This window comes from Rhinichthys klamathensis, unplaced genomic scaffold (genome assembly GCF_029890125.1).
Source record: "Rhinichthys klamathensis goyatoka isolate OS25496 unplaced genomic scaffold, OSU_Roscu_1.1 h1tg000152l_1, whole genome shotgun sequence".
Taxonomy (NCBI): Eukaryota; Metazoa; Chordata; class Actinopteri; order Cypriniformes; family Leuciscidae; genus Rhinichthys; species Rhinichthys klamathensis.
Window position 1 is genome coordinate 709,748 of NW_026606687.1, and position 20,339 is coordinate 730,086.

Genomic DNA, 20,339 nt, shown 5'->3' on the forward strand with positions numbered 1-20,339 from the left:
AAATCAAATTAAAGCCAGTCAGCACAAAAAGAAACACCTTCAGGTGAGACGAGAATCCCAATGATATGCATACATACAAACAAACAACTGCATCTTGGTGATCACGTGACCACACTTAAATAATTTCATGCGACGCTTTTAATGCATTAACAGCATTAGCAAAGTGGGTGCTGAGAGGAAGTGGGCTATGTGCTGGTCTCCCAACAGCCGGAGCCCACAGGCCGGTTCCTTCCAAATAGCACAATAAATACGGCTATGGATCTCCAAGGTCAGCAGTTTGCTGCTAGTTAACAAAACGCCAAAATAAATAGTGTAACTAGGCTTGACATGCCCTCAGGATGGATGCATTGTGGATGGGTGTGATGGAACACAAAGTCAAGGAATACATCCAATGCAAATGTATCAATGCAAATACATTAGTTACTCTGTCTGGCCAAACACTACAATAGACCTTTATGGTTTCTACCACCTCAATTACATATTTGTTTGCATAGAAGCATTTGCTTAGCAAGAGAAGAGAACTGTCAGAACTAAAGGCTGGGTGTTTGTCAAACAATTTGTTTTCTGATTGAAGAGGTAGTTTCACATTTCTCAAGGGACATGGAGTAAAGTTTACTTTACAGGACACCAGTGCCAATGTCTAATAATAACTACAACAACAATAATAATAAAAGCAAGATGCTTTCTGTAAGTCTCAACTGGACTTAAACTACAGACTCTGAGCTTTGCCCTCCTTGGTTCACCTCACAGATCTTCTCTCTCGATAAAAGAGCTTGGAAGATGGGCAGGATGGAAATAGAAGATTTAGTGGGTTGGGTTTGGGGGGGCGCAGGTGTCATCTCTGCTGCGAGTAGCGGGTCCGGGCCTCCGTGTCTTTGAGCGAGGCTGGAGCGGAGTTCCTGCGCTGCAGAGAGGGAGGGAGAGGAGACTCCAAGCAGGATGGAGGAAGCAAGGCCTGAAGACTGGCCAGTAGCATAGGTGTACGGGTTAGAGCTGGAAGCCCTCCATCGGTCCCTCGGGCTGCTGGAAAATGTACTGGCCCTGATTCTGATCCACCTGGGGAACGATGCTAGCGTCTTCCTCCTCCACCCCGAAGTAGTGCTCGATCAGGTCAAAGGCCTTCTGGTAAATCTCCTGGTTCTCGTGGCTCTGCAGGAACTCAATCTTGTCTAAGCCTGAGGGGGAACATCAGTCAAAATAGAAACAATTAAACAAACAGCGTGGAGGGGAAAACAAGAAGTGTTTGCATGAATGAAAAGCATGACAATTCAAATGTTTACATAATAAAAATAATAATAAATTTGGCTTGCAAAAACCAGCAGCTATTCAAACACAAATATGCTATTGTTTAATAATAATATAATTATAACTAACAATAATAATGTTTTCAAGTATAAAATATAATAATATCCACCACCACCAATCTGATAATCATGTTGTTCCCACACCTCTTTTAATAATACATTTCCATTAGTTTTCCAGTTGCTTCAGATTATTGGATAATGATTTAAATAATTTTCTAAAGATTCAATTGCTCACAAAAGTAAATATTTTACACTTAATTACAAATATTTAATATATTCAATAATATATTATTAATTATTGACTAATTAGTCAATAATTAGTTATAAATACAATTTCTAAAAATAAAAAAATGCATAAGGTGACAAAGTATGAGGTGACGCATGCCTACCGTAAGCCTCTTCAATGAGGGCACAATAAGGGTTGAGGCCCGATCCGTTCTGTTTGGACTCTTGTTCTCCCAGTCTAAGAATGTTCTCCAGACCGTTCAGAGCCACCTGCACAATCTTGGAGTCCATCACCGTGAGCAGGTCACACATGGGCTTTATGGTGTTGAGAGAAACCAAGTACCTGTGTGTAAAACAAAACATTACAACCATTTAAAAAGTATCCTTTAAACCCCAGAACACATAGCTTTCTCTCCTATAATGTATATGTAGGGTTAAATATAACATATCTAAATGAGAGGGGGAAAAGTACTACATAGTAATTTAGGACTTTTTGGAACATCAGATTAAAAAAAAAAATATTTTATATAAATATATATTTATCTCATATATATATATTTTTTTACTGCATTTTAACATGATTAATAGTGTTCATGTTTTTATTATTAAAGCTGCTGTAGGTAACTTTTGAAAAAATGTATTTGCTAAAACTGTCATTATGTCCTGACAGTAGAATATGAGACAGATAATCGGTGTAAAAATCAAGCTCCTCTGGCTCCTCCCAGTGGTCCTATTGCCATTTGCAAGAAATACACGCTCCCGGTCAGAAACAACCAATCAGAGCCAGGAGGAATGTCTTAGCAGTGTCAATCACGCTCGTGTACGCACTGATCACACCCCTCTCTTGCACAGCGCGAGCCGTCGTTCAAACTCAAGATTGCCGGCGAGCTCCAGCTGTGCTTATGACGGAGAAACAACCTAAACTGCCAATTCTCGAGTGACAACTGCTCATAAAACAAAGAGGTAAAAGGAAAAAGACCGATGACGATAAACAAGCGAAAAAGAAAGAATTACACAGAGCCCATTGACTCGGTGTCAAAACTCTAGCCGCATAACATGTAGATAAAATGTCACGCACTCTGCTAAGCAACAATTGAAACCTGCTAATTCACTGGCTTGTCATGTTGCTGAAATAATGTACTAGCACACCTTATCTAGCATTATATATCGCTAGAGTAATTACTTACATACTGTAACGTTAGTTACCGTTATATTAACATTATCTTACTAGCTATTTATAACTTATAGAAAGAGTGCAACGTTATAAAGTTACATGTAGGCTATTGCAAAATACATAATGATTTGAGGACCAAGTTTGTAGTCAAAGTATGGGCAGGCCATAGTCAATGTAAAGCATATTATTGACGTTTAGTCCCTATTAGTGAATGTGCCATAACTTTTTATCCACCGTTATGGGTGGCCCTGTTTACTAGCCTGCGCGTTCACGGCAGGCTCCGCTGTGGAGGACGAGCTGTGGAGGGAGGGCTGTAGCGCAGCAGAGAGCAAGGGGGTGGGACCTGTAAGTTGTGCTTGTTCAAATTTTCAGGCTAAGTCAACGTTTTCTCAAAACTCCCTACTGCAGCTTTAAGTGAAGTAAATGATTGTGTTAAATTGGCAGCCCTAGTGTTTACATTACCACAAAAAATATTGTATATATATATATATATATATATATAACTATATATATATATATATATATATATATATATAAAATATATATATAAAAAAATAACACCTTAAATGATGGTCTGCTGATCTGACTATTACTGCCATCTAATGGCCATAAATGTATCATGCACTTTGATCCTACTCAGTGGTTTAATGACTGTTACTGCTAACGCAAATCCCCTTATAATTACTAAGCTCTTCAAGTCCTGTCTTAAAACAGATTATGGGTAATGATAACCTGAGGCAGCATGTGGGTGGTTTAGCATGCGTTACATAAGCAAACTAAGATCAACATTCGAAAAATAATGAACGGCAATGAGTCCTCCTCAATCAGAATTAATCCTTTCAAATTCCTTGAATGAGGTAAAAAGCTAAGCAAAAGAGCCCACAGTGCACCTCATCTGCTCTGGCGTGCCTCCCGAGGTGGCGTTGGTTATTGCCCACGCGGCCTCCTTCCTGGTGCGGAACTCGGCTTTTTGCAGAATGTCGATTAGCACTGGGAATATGTTGGCATCGATCACCGCCTGCAACAGAAAGAGCATCAACCCACAGATGTTCAGACACAATGTGTTGTGTAATAATCTTCTAGCGTCACAGTGTGGCTGAAGCACCTGGATTTGCACTCTGTTCCCAGCAGTGATATTGGAGACTGTCCAGCAGGCCTCTTTTTTGATGGATTCCTTCGGACTGCTGAGTAGATGGAGCAGGCAGGGCAGAGCGGAGCAGTTCAGAATCACCTGACATGGGACAGAGCAGCACAACAGATCAGAAAACTGCTCCTATTTTTTTTACTCTATGTGGACAACTTAGCATGTCACAAAGGAGCTACACTACCTGGGTCTGAATATCATCTCCTGTTACAATGTTCCCCACCGCTCTCAGTGCAGGAGACACCACTTTGTAATCACTGTGCCTGTGAATGGCCAACACACATGGATTTAATGCCAAAGTCAGTGGTAAAACAGATACTACAAGGTTTATTTCTTGTGTTAGCATGCCTGTTCCTCACATGAGCAACTCCACCAGCCTGCGGCACACGCCCGAGTCAATAACTGTCTGGATTTTGTCGTTGGGTCCATCTGACAGATATGAAAGTGCCCAGCAGGCATCTGCAAGAACATCAGGATCACTGCTGAAGAGCAATCTGGAGAGCACGCTCAGACAGGGTGACACCTGTGTAGAAGGAGCATTTGCTTAGTCAAGTATATGATCATGTTTACAGAGGAAAACTGCTTGTTAAGACAAAGAGTGTGTTTGTGTGCATGACTGAAATTTGATAACTATGCATTTAGAATGTGGTTTATCTAGAACTGGTTTGCGAACTCACCTTTGCAAAGTCCGGAGGTGGATTTTTCCCTCTGCACAGGTTGGACAGTGCCCACACGGCGTTCCGGGTGGTAGTGAGCCGATTTGATTTGGCAAGCAACCTGCAGAGACGAGGGGATTGGGGGAAAATAAAACCGATGTGCTACACAATCAGACCACTAGATGGCGGTCATTGGGAAAATCTTATGTAACAGACACACTACCTCTGAAAAAAAAAAACCAATAGCACAGTGAAACATAAGCACACCATCTCAAGTCACAAAGCACACACCAGCAATTTGAGAGTGGGAAACATCAGAATGACATGAGGAAGTGAGGTTTATTCAGTGTCCACTGTTCTTATAAGGACAAGGCTCCTAATCAAAAGACTTCAACCAACAAGATTTAAATTCTTTGAACACGGAGAGATTCCATGATTTTTTTAGTCAGTTCTCTAACATGGCTGGTCCATGTGGCAGGAAATCCAAACGTTCGCCTAACATTCATCAACCTCAGGCATGGCTTATCATTGGAAACAAGCAAGTAGCAGCCTAAAGTTAACATGGCCGATAGCTCTAACATTAATGTTAACCTAGACAAATGCGCGCTTTTAAAGTTTAAACATACAGTCAACTTCGCGTATACAGGCAGAAGCCATCTTTGAAATACAGTCTTTACCAGTCGATCTACGAACGCCGATCCAAGCCTGCTGTTCGCGCTCACCTTATCACAACTTATAGCTCGTTCACATTCTCACCAGCGCACTTGGATCGGCGTTCGTAGATCGACTGGTAAAGACTGTATTTCAAAGATGGCTTCTGCCTGTATACGCGAAGTTGACTATGTTTAAAATATCTTCTTATTAAACTGTCTGGACACTGACAAAGTTCTCAATGCTTCGGTTTGAAGGTAGGGACCCTCATTATGCTACCGTGTTAGTGTGGGGCTATTTTGAGCCTTGTTAGTGGTATTAACAAGCGATTTTTATTTGTCATTACACTATGCCCAATATACTAGCGTTATACTAGCTTTATAGGCTAAACTGTTTTTAGAGATAAAACTATTTACATTCGATAATCATGAAAACAAATCTCAGATAACGGTTGACTAGGTAACAATGTGTAATTAGACCAAAGGTTCATTTTGCGCCGGAGTTCTCCTTTAAAGGGTAACTAAACCCTAAACCAACTGTTTTTAGTTAATGAGCTGTAAGAATGGGGCTTTATTAGTGCTGATTATTGATTCGAGTAACTTTTTTGACATTTGGGTATAAAGTGTTTTAATTCTACAATATATGGTGTAAAAACGTCTGAGTGCTGCCCTCTTCAGGTTGAACGGTGGCTACTGCAGTTGAATTTTCCTATTGGATGTTTGCGGTGCTTCGTGATGTAAGCGGTGAGAGCTGACGTAAGCAGGTACGAGCTCACCACGCCCATGGCAGTATAAAAACCATCTTGTTTCGTCAAAACCACTGTGAGTCAAGAGTTGGAATTACGAGTATTGAAAACTATCAGGATAGAGTATTTTAGCATCTATTTAGCATAGCATTTATATAGTTATTTCGATTATTTTGTGTAGCCTAGTTAGTTAGTTAGTTAGTAGTGTAGTACAGTTAGGATAGCTTCAAGTTAGCGTAGATTTATCTGTATTTAGTACAGTGGTCAGGATGGTAACGGAATAGAGGTGGAAATGGGCTTCTCCACACAGCTCGCGCTGAAAAGCGACGCAGTGCCAAACACTGCTCCTACTGCATGGACTCCACCACCGCGCAGCGGTGTCTTGATGTGAGTGATCATGTATATTTTAATCACAATTTATGGTTAGGCTAAAGTTAATCCTCTGGGGTCGAAAAACGCGCCGGCGCATTTTGCTGGATTTTTTCACATAGCGGCAAAATATCAATATGAATATATGCCTACAGAGAGCGCACGCTATTGACATCAACTCGACAAAACTCATCAGATGCCGATCGCGATTCTTGAGTTAAGACCGCAGTTTGAGTAGGGCTGGGTATCGATTCAGATGTTCAAATTCGATTCGATTTCGATTCACAAGCTCACAGTTCGATTCGATTCTCGATTCGATTTCGATTCTCGATTCGAATTTCGATTCCTGATTCGATTCTCGATTTGACTATATGAATATAGATGTAATACAAATCTCAGTCTAAATATCAGTTATCATTTTTTAGACAATTTTTTATTACATTGATCTCACCTAAATGTTTGTTTTTACAATGGGGTAATTTGTTTGTTAAGAGTTTATGCAACACATGGAAGCTTGATTTCAATCTTTGAATTAAATTGAAAAAAGTAGCACAAATAAATACAATAGAATAGGCCTAAAAAGACAAATAAAGAGACATAAAAAGAAAAGTTTTTGGGTAGGTCAGAAATACTACAGAAACTGAATAAAGTAATCCAATGTAAGATAACACTGGATAGTCTTTTAGTCCTGACTGAATTAAATACATAGGCTATTAATTCTGATTCCTTACAATTAATGCTATATTATGTTGTTTTGACAACAAAATTAATGACAGACACATATGGCTGCGTTCACTTTAAGAACTAGTGCACGGATCCATTACTGTTTCATTATACTGTCTGTCACACGCGTTTTATGCTTATTTAAGACATAACCGACTGTCTTTACGAGGTTACTCACCAAGACCAGAGTTTTGGCATCATTTTGCGTGTTTTTAACTGTTAAAGCGATATAATCCACGAAAAATAACTTTTGTTACTGGCGAGCTGTTTGTTGTGAGGCGGATTTAGGCTGCACGCAATGAAAAACATGCACAAGTGCGCGAGCACAGGATAGTTTAAAATTGCTTCAAAAAAGACGTGAAAATGATAAACGTTAGTTACGATGCAATGCTGGCCCGATTGTGCAAGTGAATCATGTCCCGACTCCTAAACACGAGTGTGTATCGACGCCTGCAGCGCTTGACGCTTGCCTTGTGCAGAGTGAGAAGACGCAGCACGCGAGCCCTGAATATGGAAAAAATCGATTTGTGGCCGTTGAGAATCGATTTTGAATCGACCACATTTTAAAAAACGATTAATCGAAAAATCGATTTTTTTGCCCAGCCCTAAGTTTGAGCCAGCGGCTCGAATTGATATGGCCCTGTGTCCACAGACAATTCACCCTCCTCCACTTCAGGTGAAGGTGGGGGAGAAAAGTCCTCGACTTCAAATGACCGCTCTGTTGCAAAGCTACTTGCGTCACTCCAGTCACTCTCCATTTTAGAATCTGACAGCAGCTGTCACTGCGGGTCTCAGGTGCACGGTGCATTGAGATAACGAATAGCTTCCACCAGGTATTATACACATCTTTAAAAGCAACAAATTTAAACGCATGCAATTGCCGTTTTGGGATGAGTAGAAGGCACTCACTGCTGAAGAGAGGGCAAGATGCCACAGTTGAGGACATAGTCTCTGCACTCTGCATTATCCCCGGCAATATTTCCTAATGCCCACACTGCCTGCAAAAACAGTTATACACAACAGATCACTTTCATGCTGCTGTGGAGATCTGATAAACCAGCTATTGGCTGAAATGCATGAACTAGGTTACAATCTGCAAATATCACCTGCTCTTGTACATCCTCATAATCCGAGTTGAGCAGCTCTATGAAGATAGGCACGGCCCCTGTCTCAATGACCACCTTGGTGTGTTGGAAGGTCCCTGATGCAATGTTGGTCAGGGCCCAGGCTGCTTCAAACTGGTAAAAACAAGCAACAATACCCATCTTAAAGCTTGGCTGTAATGGCAATTTAGCTTTGTAATATGACGTGTTCTTACCTGCAGAGTGCAGTTATCACTCCTTTTTAGGAATTCAACAAATCGGTTGACGACACCAGGTGTGAGGATGACCTCATCAATGGGAGGATTGGGCTCTGAGGGAAATTAATAACATCTTAATCTTTAAATGATTGTCAATCTTGAATCTATGAGACTTAGGAATGAAGACACCAACCTTTAGAGAGTAACTTTCTGAACTTCTGAGTGGCTATGAGCTGCTGGTCTGGATCCTCAGAGAACATCATTTGAATCATGTCTTGGGTTATGACTCCTTCCTGCACAGATTGACAATAATGTTCATACTAGATGTGCTTTTTTAGTTACAAAGGTCTAAAATGTACCAGGAAAATGGACAAAATGTGCCAATGTTGGTCTTGTAATGCAAGATGTAAATGTGTTTCTACAGAAATATTAAGCAGCACAACCGTTTCACGTTTAGAATTGGTATATGAAGAACATTTTCTTGCGCACCAAATCAGCATATCAAAATGATTTCTGACAGATCATGTGACATTGAAGAGCAATGGCTGCTGAAAATTCAGTTCTCTCATCACAGGAAAAAAATTGAAAATATAAAAATAAAATATCAACATTTTAAAATGTATAAAAATGGAAAACAAACTAATTTTAAATACCGGTAGTAATAACTTTTATTTATTTATTTTTACAATATTTGCTAAAAATGTATTTTTGCAGCAAAAAAGTGCAGCCTTTGGAGTATAAAATATATATGACTTAATTAATTTATATTAATATAATTTTTATTAAATGATTTATTAAATGACAAAAGAATGTTTTGGTCATGACTGTTTTGGTAGTGACAATTGTAGATACTTTTGAGCCTAACTCAAAGATGCTAATCAGCACATGGTTAACTAGCACAGTTCTGAACAGTTGTACACACAAAAAAACTAGATTTTATGGAATAACACCCAAAAAAACATGATGTCACAACCGAAACTTCACCACATGTTCCGGTAGTGACTGTTTCGGTAGTGACTGTTTCGGTAGTGACAATTGTAGATACTTTTCAGGGTTCCTATAGGTTTCTTCAAGTTAAATTCAAATCTTTTTAAGACCATTTATATTAAAAATTAATACCTATTTCACGTCCCTACCAGCAAAGAAAAACAAAATCCTTCAACTTGTGTTAATTTATTTTTCAAATGTGGAATGGGTAAAAGATGATAAGCCAAGCAGGTGTGAAAAATAAAAACATTTCAGTAGGCCACAAGAAAGTTTGCCGAACAATGTTAAGTTGTGTTTTAACATTAGCTAGCTACTTATTCTATGCTGGGAATATGGGGAACTGAGAGACCCCTGAACAATAAACATCGAAAATCATAATAATCGTGGTTGACAAATGAAACTTGTGAGGAAAAATACAATACGGAGAAGTAACATACAGCAGTGTTAATTTTGACAGCAAATTTTTATTTAGTTTTAGTCTTAGTCTTTTGACAAAAAATATGACAAAATAATTTTAGTCATATTTTAGTCATCTGAATTGTTTTAGTTTTAGTCTAGTTTTAGTTGACGAAATACAATAAGATTTTAGTGATTTTAGATTTTAGTTTTTTAAGATTTTCTAAACTGTAAACTAAATCTACAGTAGATTTAGTCGACTAAAATATAATGGGTTTAGGTAAATTGTAATGTGTTAATTTAGAATTTCTCTAAAATTTCCAAACCCATATACTCCCGGAGAAAACATATATTAACTTATTAATATGATTTTTTTTTAAGTTTCAACAAGCAATACAGATACAGATTTAACTACTGTGACTTAAAAAATATATATCTTAAAATTAAATAAAACCACTTTTCCTAAAGTAAAAGTCTTCTTTTCAATGAATGATATATGCATTCTTTATAACAACTTACATACATAATTCTTTATTCTTTCAAGCAGACAATTATTTGTATGAATTAAATATAATTAATCCTTATTAAAGCTATTAACAAACAGTAAATGCTTTTCTCTTTTTCTTTTGTTGCTTGAACAGAATTAATAACACAGACCGCATTAAGTTTATTGCCACTGTCACTTTAAGACATCGGCTCATGTCCAATGACATGCGGATACGATTGCACTGATGCACACCCGATACAACTGTTTAAGACATAACCGACATAGTTTACATGAATACTCTCCAAACCGGACATTTAGACATAATGTTGTGTGTATTTGTCCATTCAGACACGAAAGAGAGCTCAGTGCAGTACCCGCGCACTGTATAGGTGTATATGCGCACGGCTGCACGCTTCGGGTTGGTGCGTGGTTAGTTTACATTTTTAACATTTTATGAGGCCGCGGGGTAGATCAGCACGTTACAGTACAAATGTGTGCATCTACCACACACACGTAGGACATCAGTTCTGACTGGATCGCTTCCCAGATCGACACTATCGAACATTTTCATCTAGTTTTTATTCGTTGACGAAAATGTCAATAGATTTTCCTCATAGTTTTTGTCATTCAAAACTAGGTTTTATTTAGGTAGCGTCTCGTTTTCGTCAGTGAAAAATGTCGTTGAAGAAAAGTTATTATTTTAGTCAATGAAATTAACACTGACATACAACACAATTTTTAAGACCCATACATCAAAATTCAAGACTTTTAAAGGTATTATTTCCAAATTCATAAATTCAATGCTTTTAAGACCCCGCGGGAACCCTCACTTTTGAGCCTAGTTCAAAGATGATAACCAGCACATGGTTAACTAGCACAGTTCTGAACAGTTGTACACACATAAAAACTAGATTTTATGGAATAACACCCAAAAAAGTTTGCTTAATTGCAGAAAAAAGGTGTTTGGTAGTGATGTTCCTTAAAGTTACACACAGATTTTCAGACTTTTAAACATTTCCCTCAAAATGATGGTACCTATCTACGATGAAAGATAGGCTTCAGGCTATGAGAGCCTCTTTTAACTTCACTTTTTAAAAGAAATCAAAAAGATATTTTTAAAAACAACAAATGGAGAAAAAAATAAACATTTCAATATCATTTTCACAAGTTGAAATTTAGGGGTTAGTGTTCGTCGGGACAGCCACCTCCCAATTGAAAGTACCCAATAAATTATGATTTTATTAACCTTAGTGATATTTTAAATATTATTGTAGGATTCAATAGATAATAGAAGGATCTTTGTAAACATCTAAGATTTGAATACTTAAATGCTTTTTAAATGTGTTTTTTGGTTGTGGGACAGCAGTTTGCACCAATTCTGTAGAATGGCCCGTATAGTCAATTCAATATGCTTAAAATTATGATAATAATATAAATATTTAAATATAATATATATATTAAACAAGCATGGCAAAAGTACTGACACGTATGTCTGTTCTCTGTGAATTTGACTGTTTAATCATCTGTGGAAGGGAAAGATTGTTTAAATGGTGTTTGACTGGATTACTTACACCTGATACAGGTACAGTGGAGCTGATATCAGGGTCTTGAATGGGGCATTCAAGCATGGACTCATCACCAGGTGGTATACACACATTCCTCCTTTTGAACAGCTACAGAGAAGGTAGAACAACTTAATTTCCTATGTACACAGAACTGATATTTTAAATAAACAAATCCAGTCATATAACCCTTCAATATGTACAGTTTTATTCCATAATGTACAACCAATCTTTCATAAACACAAATGCAATTTAATGTGTTTGTATAATAAGGAAGAAACAATGATGGCAAACCTGCTCCTCCCTCTTCTGTTTACGGAGCTGTATTCCCTCCTCCTCTCTCCGTCTCCGCATTTCCTGGGTGTTCAGGGCTTTATTCTTGTAGCTCTTCATTCGATAGTTTTCTTTGCCCGGGCTTGCCATTGCGTCTTCAGATTAGACAAAAGAATTTGGTCAGATGCACATTCTGATACTCAATTTCTGTTGTCTATTCTGCACATCAACTTTGAGCCTATAGCAATGCATAAAAGATACATAACTGGTTGAGCCAGTATGCAATTCTCCTCATAATTTGAGCCAAATAGCATGTAAAGACCAAAGGAATGGTTTATCTGAAAGCAATTATGGTTGTCACATTGTCCGTACAAGCTTTTCCTGTGTTAACACCAGTGCAAACTGACACTTTGCATGCTGAACTTCCTTCATTATCTATTCAATGTTCTTGTTATTCAGCTTCTTTAAGAACACAGTTCAGAACAGTTTGGGTTTAATGCAATCCCAACTGTAATTTAAAGGAATAGTTCACCCAAAAGTGAAAATTGTGTCATCATTAATTACTCACCCTCATGTCGTTCCAAACCCGTAAGACACTCGTTCGACTTCCGAACACAAATGAAGATCTTTTTGATGAAATCTGAGCGATTTCTGTCCCTCCATTGACAGCTACGCAACTACTATTTTGATGCTTCAAAATGTTTTTAAAGAGCTCGTAAATCATATCCATATGATTTTTTCTTATTCCAAATTCTCTGAAGAGACCTGGTCACTTTATGATGAACAGATTGAATTTAGGATTTTATTCACATAAACATTGATCAGCGAACATAAACAGAAGCTCACCCGAACCTGCTTGTCGCACAAGATGAGAACAAACCTCATTGGTTCTTACGGAAGCTAAAACGTGCTGCGTAACCAAGCGGCAACCTGCTGTCTGTTAGCTGTCACATCACCTTAGCTAATTCTAGCCGGTTAGGGTCTCTGCCGTGTTTGTGCTTGTTTTCAGGATTATTTCATACATATACACCATACATCAAATAATATGGCTTGCTATGCAGTTAATTGTACTAACAGACCATCCAAGAAGTCCGGGCTCCATTTTTTTCAAGAGAGTAAAATTCTAAGATGATTTTATTTATTATTTCTAATTTTATTTAAAACTTTACTACATTTCAGAATCCGACAGACTGCGATTAGCTGTAGGCTGAAACCATAGACTGTATAAAACAGTCTGAAACGTTGTCATATAATGTTACGCATGCATTTCATAAATAGCGTAACATTTACTAGACACAGACTATATTGGAAGTATTTGTTTTAATTGTTGACATGTCCTCAAAAATATGTATAGGAAACAGGCCTGTAATTACAGACTATATAAAACCAGACACCTCAGCTCCACCCACGTCCCGCCTCTTTTCCCATTTTCGGATATTTGGGAGTGAGGGAGTGCCAAGATAGCAACGGCCAGTTCCGCCCACTTTGGGCTTCAAAAATGCTCTTCCGAAACCTACGGGTGACGTCACGGACACTACGTCCATTGTATTATACAGTCTATGTGAGTAACACGAGATTGAACCTCATTGGTTCTTACAGAAGCTCAAACTTACTGCGTAACACACGGGATTGGACCTTATTGGTTCTTACGGAAGCCCGTAACACACGAGAATCTACCTCGTCAGTTCTTGCACATCAAGCAAACATAGTTGCACTTCCGTTTACCCCAACTGATGTGTGAGTTGATGAATGTTTTATGTGAATAAAAGCCTAAAATCAATCTGTTCATCATATTAAGTGATCGTGTCTCTTCAGAACAATTGGACTAAACCGCTCAATTCATATGGATTAGTTTTACGATCTCTTTATAAACTTTTTGGAGCGTTAAAGTGGTAGTTGCGTAGCTATCAATGGAGGGACAGAAAGCTCTCAGATTTAATCAAAAAGATCTTCATTTGTGTTCCAAAGATGAACGAGTGTCTTACATCTTTTATGTTCCACAGTGGAAGAAAGAAAATCATACAGGATGGGATTGGAACAACATGAACACAAAGACAGCAGTTTCATTTTTAGGAAAACCTTTCTCTTCAAGGTTCAAACCATACGTCCATCTTCTCTACCTTATAAATACTCGGTTTAGACAAATGCAGCACTTGTAAACAATGCTGTTTTAATCAGATCAGCTTGTTATGTATGAATATGGGAGGACTGGACTCATACAACACACACATTTTTCCATACACTACATAAGCAATCATGGTTCTCATTAAGTATAAGCCAGAGTACCAACATTGATACCACAGTTTATTTGGCTCGTCAAACAACTACATTTTCCTGGTCTCCATCAATTTCTGTTGCGCATTAGAACATATTTAGTGTGCAATAGCTTGACAGTTGCAACCAAGACCATACAGGTCACAAATCAAATCAGTCATATAAAGCCACAAACACACTTTTAATACGTTAGAGGTTTATAATCGCTTAATTCCAGCAGGCTTTTCCACTTTGATCCTAAACTGTGCTCTATGCTAACATGCTAACCGTGTTATGCTAGCTTGGCATAAACGTCCAAATGTTTAATTACTCTGTCTAAATGCCATGTTACCTTATTCACTCCCTGAAAAGAAAAGACATTTACATCTTAGATAATGTATGATTCTCACCCATTAGTCGTGGTTCGGAGAGGGAAACGCTGGTCGTGTGTTTTTAAATTTCTCTCAAGACCCTCCCGCGTTCTTCCAGCTGAGGGCAATATGGCGTCGACTTGGCGTGAACGTCACTTCCGCTGCTGTTTCTGGTTTTCACTAGCGGCCTCATTCAATAAAAATAAATGGAAAGCGAAACGGGTTATTGTTCAAGTCAACATTTCTACCTCTAAAAAGGTAACTTACGTTGCATTCAAATAGCGATTTCGAGATAGTTTCAGGCTGGATTTTGTTGTTGTGCAGTCAGTAGAAGAAGACTTTTACATGTTATATATGTTATTGTTTGTGTTGCAGCTTTATTGTACAGTTTTGTTGACAGAATCGATGCATAATGTCGCGTCAGGAGCGTCTTAGTAAAATCAAGATTTCAGGCCTAATAGCCGCCTCTCGGAGTTTTGCTATTAGCTGATAATGACATTTTAAATGCGTCCCTTACAAAAATTTACCAAGCTAAACATATCTGTTTCAGTTATGAGCTTTTGGCTGTCTATTAATTGTCACATAAATAAATGTGATTATAATTTCCTTTATGGCTTTATAAACAAACGTTGCACACAAATAATTGTTTAATATTAATAGTATTTATATTAAAATATGAACAGACGTTTACCATATTTATCTTTTCCCCCGACCACTTTAGTATTATTCCACTTGCCATTCACACTAATGGTTTTTAGAATAAAAAAACCCCCTGAATATTTCATATTTTATAGTAATATATTAATTGTGGTTATAGTTATTAAATATGAATATAGTGTTATGTAATACATTTTGATGTATTCCGGTCATTCCTTCACTTTCTATTGTAATATTAAGGCAGGATAATTAAGCCCACAGGCATTCAATTTCAAAGCAAGATATATTAAAGTCATTGTGACAGGTCTGTACTATTGTAAAATCAGAATAAATTAATATTAGATATCCTTCAGACAGTGTAAGAAGCTTTCGGGATCACTCTATCATTTTGATTGTTTTTTCCCCCCTTGATGGTAGTGGTTGTAAATTTGCCCCAGTTTTATTGTGCTAACAAAACCTGTTCTAACTATGAAATTTTGGCTGAAACTATTCTTCCGTTCGTTTCATCCAGCCTTGTGTGATGCCTGTGTGTGACATCTGCTGTGAAGAGCTCCCATCTGAAGCAGAGATGAAAACCCATCTCCTCCTGAGTCACATGGAGAATGTGATGGCCTGCCCGTTCTGCTCTTTGTCCGGGGTCTTGTACGATGAGTTGAGCTTCCACATCAATACCGCACACATAGAAAAAGACTGCAAGGACATGAATGCAACAGTGGTTGACAGTGGACAGAAAAACTCAAATGACTGGTTTGCTCAAAGTCTCAATACTTCAAGGACTTCCAATGTGAAAAATAAGCACAAGGTATCTCAAGTCTCACCCCCGTCATCTGGCCACCCTTCACCCTGTCAGGAAAATGGGATGGCCGTTCCGATTACAGGGACCACCCTTTCTCAGGAAACCTCGACTAGCTTGAATAGTTCACCACCTGCCGCAGCCACAGCGAATGGTGCAATACAACTGGTCAGGACTACACAAACACCCAGCACTAACCCCAGAAGAGAGAGAGAAGATGGGCATCGAAAATCAAAGCAGCAGCGCTTGTCCTCACCTAATAAAGGTGCTCTTGACTTTACAACATAAAACTGATTTTACAGTAAGCCATTAGGCTAATACTTTTCCCTTTGTGTGTTGCAGAGGGGCGATTTCCATGTCCAATGTGCAGTTTGGTCTGCAATGACTGCTTTATTCTGCAGGAGCATGTTGAGCTTCATTTACAGGACCAAGGTGTGACTGAAGGTGTCTTAGCTCAAAACATCAAGAATATTTGCATGTTTACAAAGTAACAAATTGTTTATTTTACCCTCTTTTTCATCACTAACGGTCTATGATTGATGTCTGATATGGTTTGCCCTCTTAAGGGGCCGATCCTGATGTTGGCACTTCAACAGAAGCATCTTCTACAAGCAATGGCAGATCAGGTGAGTTAGCAAGGATATGGCAGCTCTGCTCATTCAAAAAGTGAATGACCAAACTAAACTGTAACTGTATAATTGGAATCTCCAGGTGTGATACGTTATGAGTGTCCAATGTGTTCTTTGAGCTGTTCCAGCAGCACCTCCCTGCAGGAGCATGTTGAGCTACACCTGGAATACGACTCAGCATCTGCAACAGGCATGTGGATATTATTAAGTACACAAAAGCATATGAAATTTTTCATAGAATTGTTTGTAAGAGTTGCAACCTAAATTCTGTAGGTTGTCTTCACAAGTACAATGCATCAAGAAAAGACACTATTGGCACAGCAAAACTGTGTTTAAAAAAAAAATATCTGACTTGATGTTCACTTGGTTTGGGTTTTAAGGACATTCATCTGGAGACCTGAATCTGGCTAGGAAGCTTCAGGAGGAAGAGGAGCAAAAGTGGAGGGAGCTAGAGAGCAGACGGGAAGCCGAGGACTTTAAGAAGCTCCAGGTAAGCTACAGACATCTTCACTGTTAGAATTCAAGGAAATGTGCACCCAAAATATTAAAATTATGTTATTTACTCACCTTCGTGTTGAATCCACCACAAAAAAAAAAACACTTTATTTTTTATCTTCCTGTGGTTTTTAGAAGGAGTTTGGGCTTGATAACAGTGGTGGTTATCGCAAGCAAATGGAGAGGAATATGGAGAGGGCTGTGTCTAGAGGTCAGATGGTTCCTGCTGAGTTCCACAGGAAAAGAGTGGAGATGCTTGAATCTCTGGCCTCGGGGGTGGATGATGGCAGAAGCAAAACATCAGGTCTGATAGGGACTGCATCATAGCTATACTACTAATCTACACATATTTGGTCCAGTTGGTAAATTATTGGACTGAAAATCTGTCCAGTTCTGTATCTTTATAACTGACTTAAATTTACAGCTCTGTTCAAAAGTTTGAAGTCTCTTATGCTCATCAAGACTGCATTCATTTGATCAAAACTACAGTAAAAAACATATTATTGTGAAATATTTCAAATTTAATATTAAACAAATAAAATATTTTAAATAACTGATTTTTATTTTCTAAAATGTTATGTTTATTACTCCAGTCATTCTAATATGCTGATTTAGTGCTCAAGAAAAATGTCTTATTATTATCCATGTTGAAAACAGTTGTGCTGCTTAATATTTTTATGGTAAAAAATGAGTAAAAAAAACATGATAATAAAAATAAAATCAAAAGATTATCTGAAATGGATTCTTTTTGGCAAAATTATTAATGTTTTTACTGTCACTTTTGATAATTTTAATGTCTCCTCGTTGGATAAAATTTATTAATTTTAAAAAATCTTACTGACCCAAACTTTTGAATGGTAGCGTATGTATGTATTTTTTTTATTAATTATACATGATTCATTTTTTATGAATTTATTTGTTTTTAAATCTTTTTTTCATAAATAACAATCATTTATTATTGTTGTTATTATTATTATTGTTATTTTTAATTTTATAATTGTTATATTTAAATTATACAGAAACCTGTAAAAAATGAAACTGCATAAATCAACTGAAGGTTTAGATTTAGCTGATTAACCTTTCTGTTTCAGGACTTATGGAAGCTCTGTATAGGTACTACCAGAGGGACGCCTCCGACTGTTCGCATGTGTGGCTCTGTGCTGAGACTGATCACTACTCCTCTTCGGAGGGGGACAAAGGTTGGGGATGCGGCTACAGAAACTTCCAGATGCTTCTTTCATCTTTGCACAGGATGGAGCAGTATAACCTTTTACCGGGTACAACATCAGCAACATCATGTATTCTCTTAGCTCCTTGTTGAGTAGTACCATCATAAAATTTTCCTTCAGTTTCAGTTCCCAGCATCCCGAGAGTGCAGGCCATGATCGAGGAGGCGTGGGCTCAAGGCGCAGATCCTCAGGGTGCTTCACACTTCAAACATCGACTGCAGGGGACACGGGCTTGGATAGGAGCTACAGAAATCTATGCAGTTCTCACCTCCCTTAGTGTGAAGTATATATTGAAATCCCAAGTTTACATTCACACATACACTAAAAGTTTGGGGTCACTAAGATTTTTGTTTTGAAAAAAATTATTACGTTTATTCAACAAGGGTGCATTAAATTAATTAAAAATGTCAGTAATGACGTATACATTGCTAAAAAAAAATCTATTTCAAATAGATTGTTCTTTTGAACTTTGTATTCATCAAAGAATCCTGAAAATATTTATATATTGCTGTTTCCTCAAAAAAAATGTGTTGAGCACTAAATCAGCATATTAGAACATGTGACACTGAAGACTGGAGTAATGATCCTGAAAAATCAGATTTGACATTACAGGAATAAATTACATTTTAAAATATATTAAAATAAAAAGGTTACTTTCAATTGTTGAAATATTTCATGAACGCAGCATTACTGAGCACAGAAGACTTATTTCAAAAACATTACAAAATCTTACTGACCCTAACCTTTTGAACAGGACAGTACATTTACATAGCTTAAATAATATTAAGTTCATATCTTAAATTTCCTTCATTTTTAGAGCCCGGATTGTGGATTTTCACAAGCCCACTGGCCCAGGAGACACACACCTCAGAATGTTTGAGTGGGTAAAACAATATTTCTCACATTCTGCCAGTAGGAGTGCAAGACTGCCGCCCAAAGTAGTGCAAACAACATCACCACCTTTATACCTCCAGCACCAAGGTATTTCAAGACTCGGGTTTCTCTTGTAAACTACAGCACTTGTCCCGCATGAAAGTCTAGATAGCATTGACCTCACAGGAAAACAATTGCCTTTGTAGGATAACGTACATGTTGTTCTGTCTTTATGATCAGGCCACAGTCGCTCGATTGTAGGAGTGGAACAGAAAGTAAATGGCAACCTGTTTCTGCTCCTCTTTGATCCGGAGTTTGCACCTGGGGAAATAAGGAGAGTGTTGTCACAGAATACAGTAGCTACTATGGTACGCCGTATGCGCAAATTGCCCGGTGGCCTAAAACACAGACAGTATCAAGTGGTTGCCGTAGAAGGGGTGCTTACACCCGAAGAGAAACAGGTAATTTAGACCTACAGCTTTAGGAATTCATTGCTAGTTATTTATTTGGGCATTATAACTGCTGAAATTAACTATTATTAATTTATTTGATTAATTTACTCTTAATTTCATTAATGTATTTCATCTAGATATTTTTGTATGGGCAGTCTATGTTAAACTGTTCAACTACTGAATGGCGTGTTTGTTTTTCAGAGCCGCATTCTCAATTCAAGAACACTATGTGCTGAGAAAATTCCTTGATGCAGTTGTGCACATCTGCTGCAGTTTTATGTATTCCCAGCTACTTTTATCTACTAGTCTCTTGAAACAGATTATGAAACACTGTATTTTTGTATAAATGTCAAACAATAATAAATAAAGAGTTTTATCTTACTAGCTGCACAATAAGTCAGTTATTATTGTGTCATCATGTGTGTGAATCTTCAGTTCTTCAGATTTTGATTCATTGAATGATTAGTTCATTTTGTCTTTCAATTACAGTTTTATGCACGTGGTATCCATTGTTGACCCTATCAGCGGTCAAGGGGTGTTTGTCAGCCTTTAGCCTTATGCACTGTGAGTCGATCTGAACTATCAGTGTAC

General features: G+C 37.8%; 2 protein-coding genes and 1 long non-coding RNA gene across 4 annotated transcripts; 1 reads left to right on the top strand and 2 right to left on the bottom strand.

Annotated features, from left to right (window-relative positions):
* Positions 1 to 803: 803 nt before the first annotated feature.
* On the bottom strand, positions 804 to 14,774 carry kpna5 (karyopherin alpha 5 (importin alpha 6)). Its single transcript, XM_056258492.1, has 14 exons — positions 14,660 to 14,774; positions 12,018 to 12,151; positions 11,733 to 11,834; positions 8,485 to 8,584; positions 8,310 to 8,404; positions 8,098 to 8,229; positions 7,901 to 7,989; positions 4,525 to 4,624; positions 4,207 to 4,370; positions 4,032 to 4,110; positions 3,809 to 3,934; positions 3,594 to 3,721; positions 1,694 to 1,872; positions 804 to 1,175 (listed from the first exon to the last, which is right to left on the bottom strand). Exons 1-14 carry the CDS (start codon positions 14,661 to 14,663, stop codon positions 988 to 990), a joined length of 1,620 nt encoding a protein of 539 aa, XP_056114467.1. The 5' UTR covers positions 14,664 to 14,774; the 3' UTR covers positions 804 to 987.
* On the bottom strand, positions 9,449 to 10,966 carry LOC130090873 (uncharacterized). Its single transcript, XR_008807742.1, has 2 exons — positions 10,669 to 10,966; positions 9,449 to 9,588 (listed from the first exon to the last, which is right to left on the bottom strand). It is a non-coding gene; the product is annotated as an uncharacterized LOC130090873 (long non-coding RNA).
* zufsp (zinc finger containing ubiquitin peptidase 1) lies at positions 14,750 to 20,129 on the top strand. Of its 2 annotated transcripts, none has more exons than XM_056258487.1 (12): positions 14,750 to 14,878; positions 15,789 to 16,335; positions 16,413 to 16,514; positions 16,637 to 16,696; positions 16,782 to 16,889; positions 17,080 to 17,189; positions 17,330 to 17,498; positions 18,286 to 18,471; positions 18,544 to 18,706; positions 19,241 to 19,404; positions 19,537 to 19,757; positions 19,950 to 20,129. In XM_056258487.1, exons 1-12 carry the CDS (start codon positions 14,750 to 14,752, stop codon positions 19,995 to 19,997), a joined length of 2,007 nt encoding a protein of 668 aa, XP_056114462.1. In that variant the 3' UTR covers positions 19,998 to 20,129. The 2 variants fall into 2 exon arrangements, with proteins under 2 accessions (XP_056114462.1, XP_056114463.1); XM_056258488.1 differs by having other exon boundaries at positions 16,413 to 16,502.
* The last annotated feature ends 210 nt before the right edge of the window (positions 20,130 to 20,339 follow it).

Bases quoted from the DNA above. Each gene is read 5' to 3' on its own strand.
- kpna5 (XM_056258492.1), bottom strand. The intron at 4,625-7,900 runs GTGAGTGCCTTC...TCGTCTCTGCAG, and splicing joins ATCTTGCCCTCTCTTCAGCA to GTTGCTTGCCAAATCAAATC. The intron at 4,111-4,206 runs GTGAGGAACAGG...GGCCATTCACAG, and splicing joins AGGCTGGTGGAGTTGCTCAT to GCACAGTGATTACAAAGTGG.
- zufsp (XM_056258487.1), top strand. From the start codon at position 14,750: ATGGCGTCGACTTGGCGTGAACGTCACTTCCGCTGCTGTTTCTGGTTT. The intron at 14,879-15,788 runs GTAACTTACGTT...CGTTTCATCCAG, and splicing joins ACATTTCTACCTCTAAAAAG to CCTTGTGTGATGCCTGTGTG. The intron at 16,890-17,079 runs GCATGTGGATAT...TTGGGTTTTAAG, and splicing joins CGACTCAGCATCTGCAACAG to GACATTCATCTGGAGACCTG.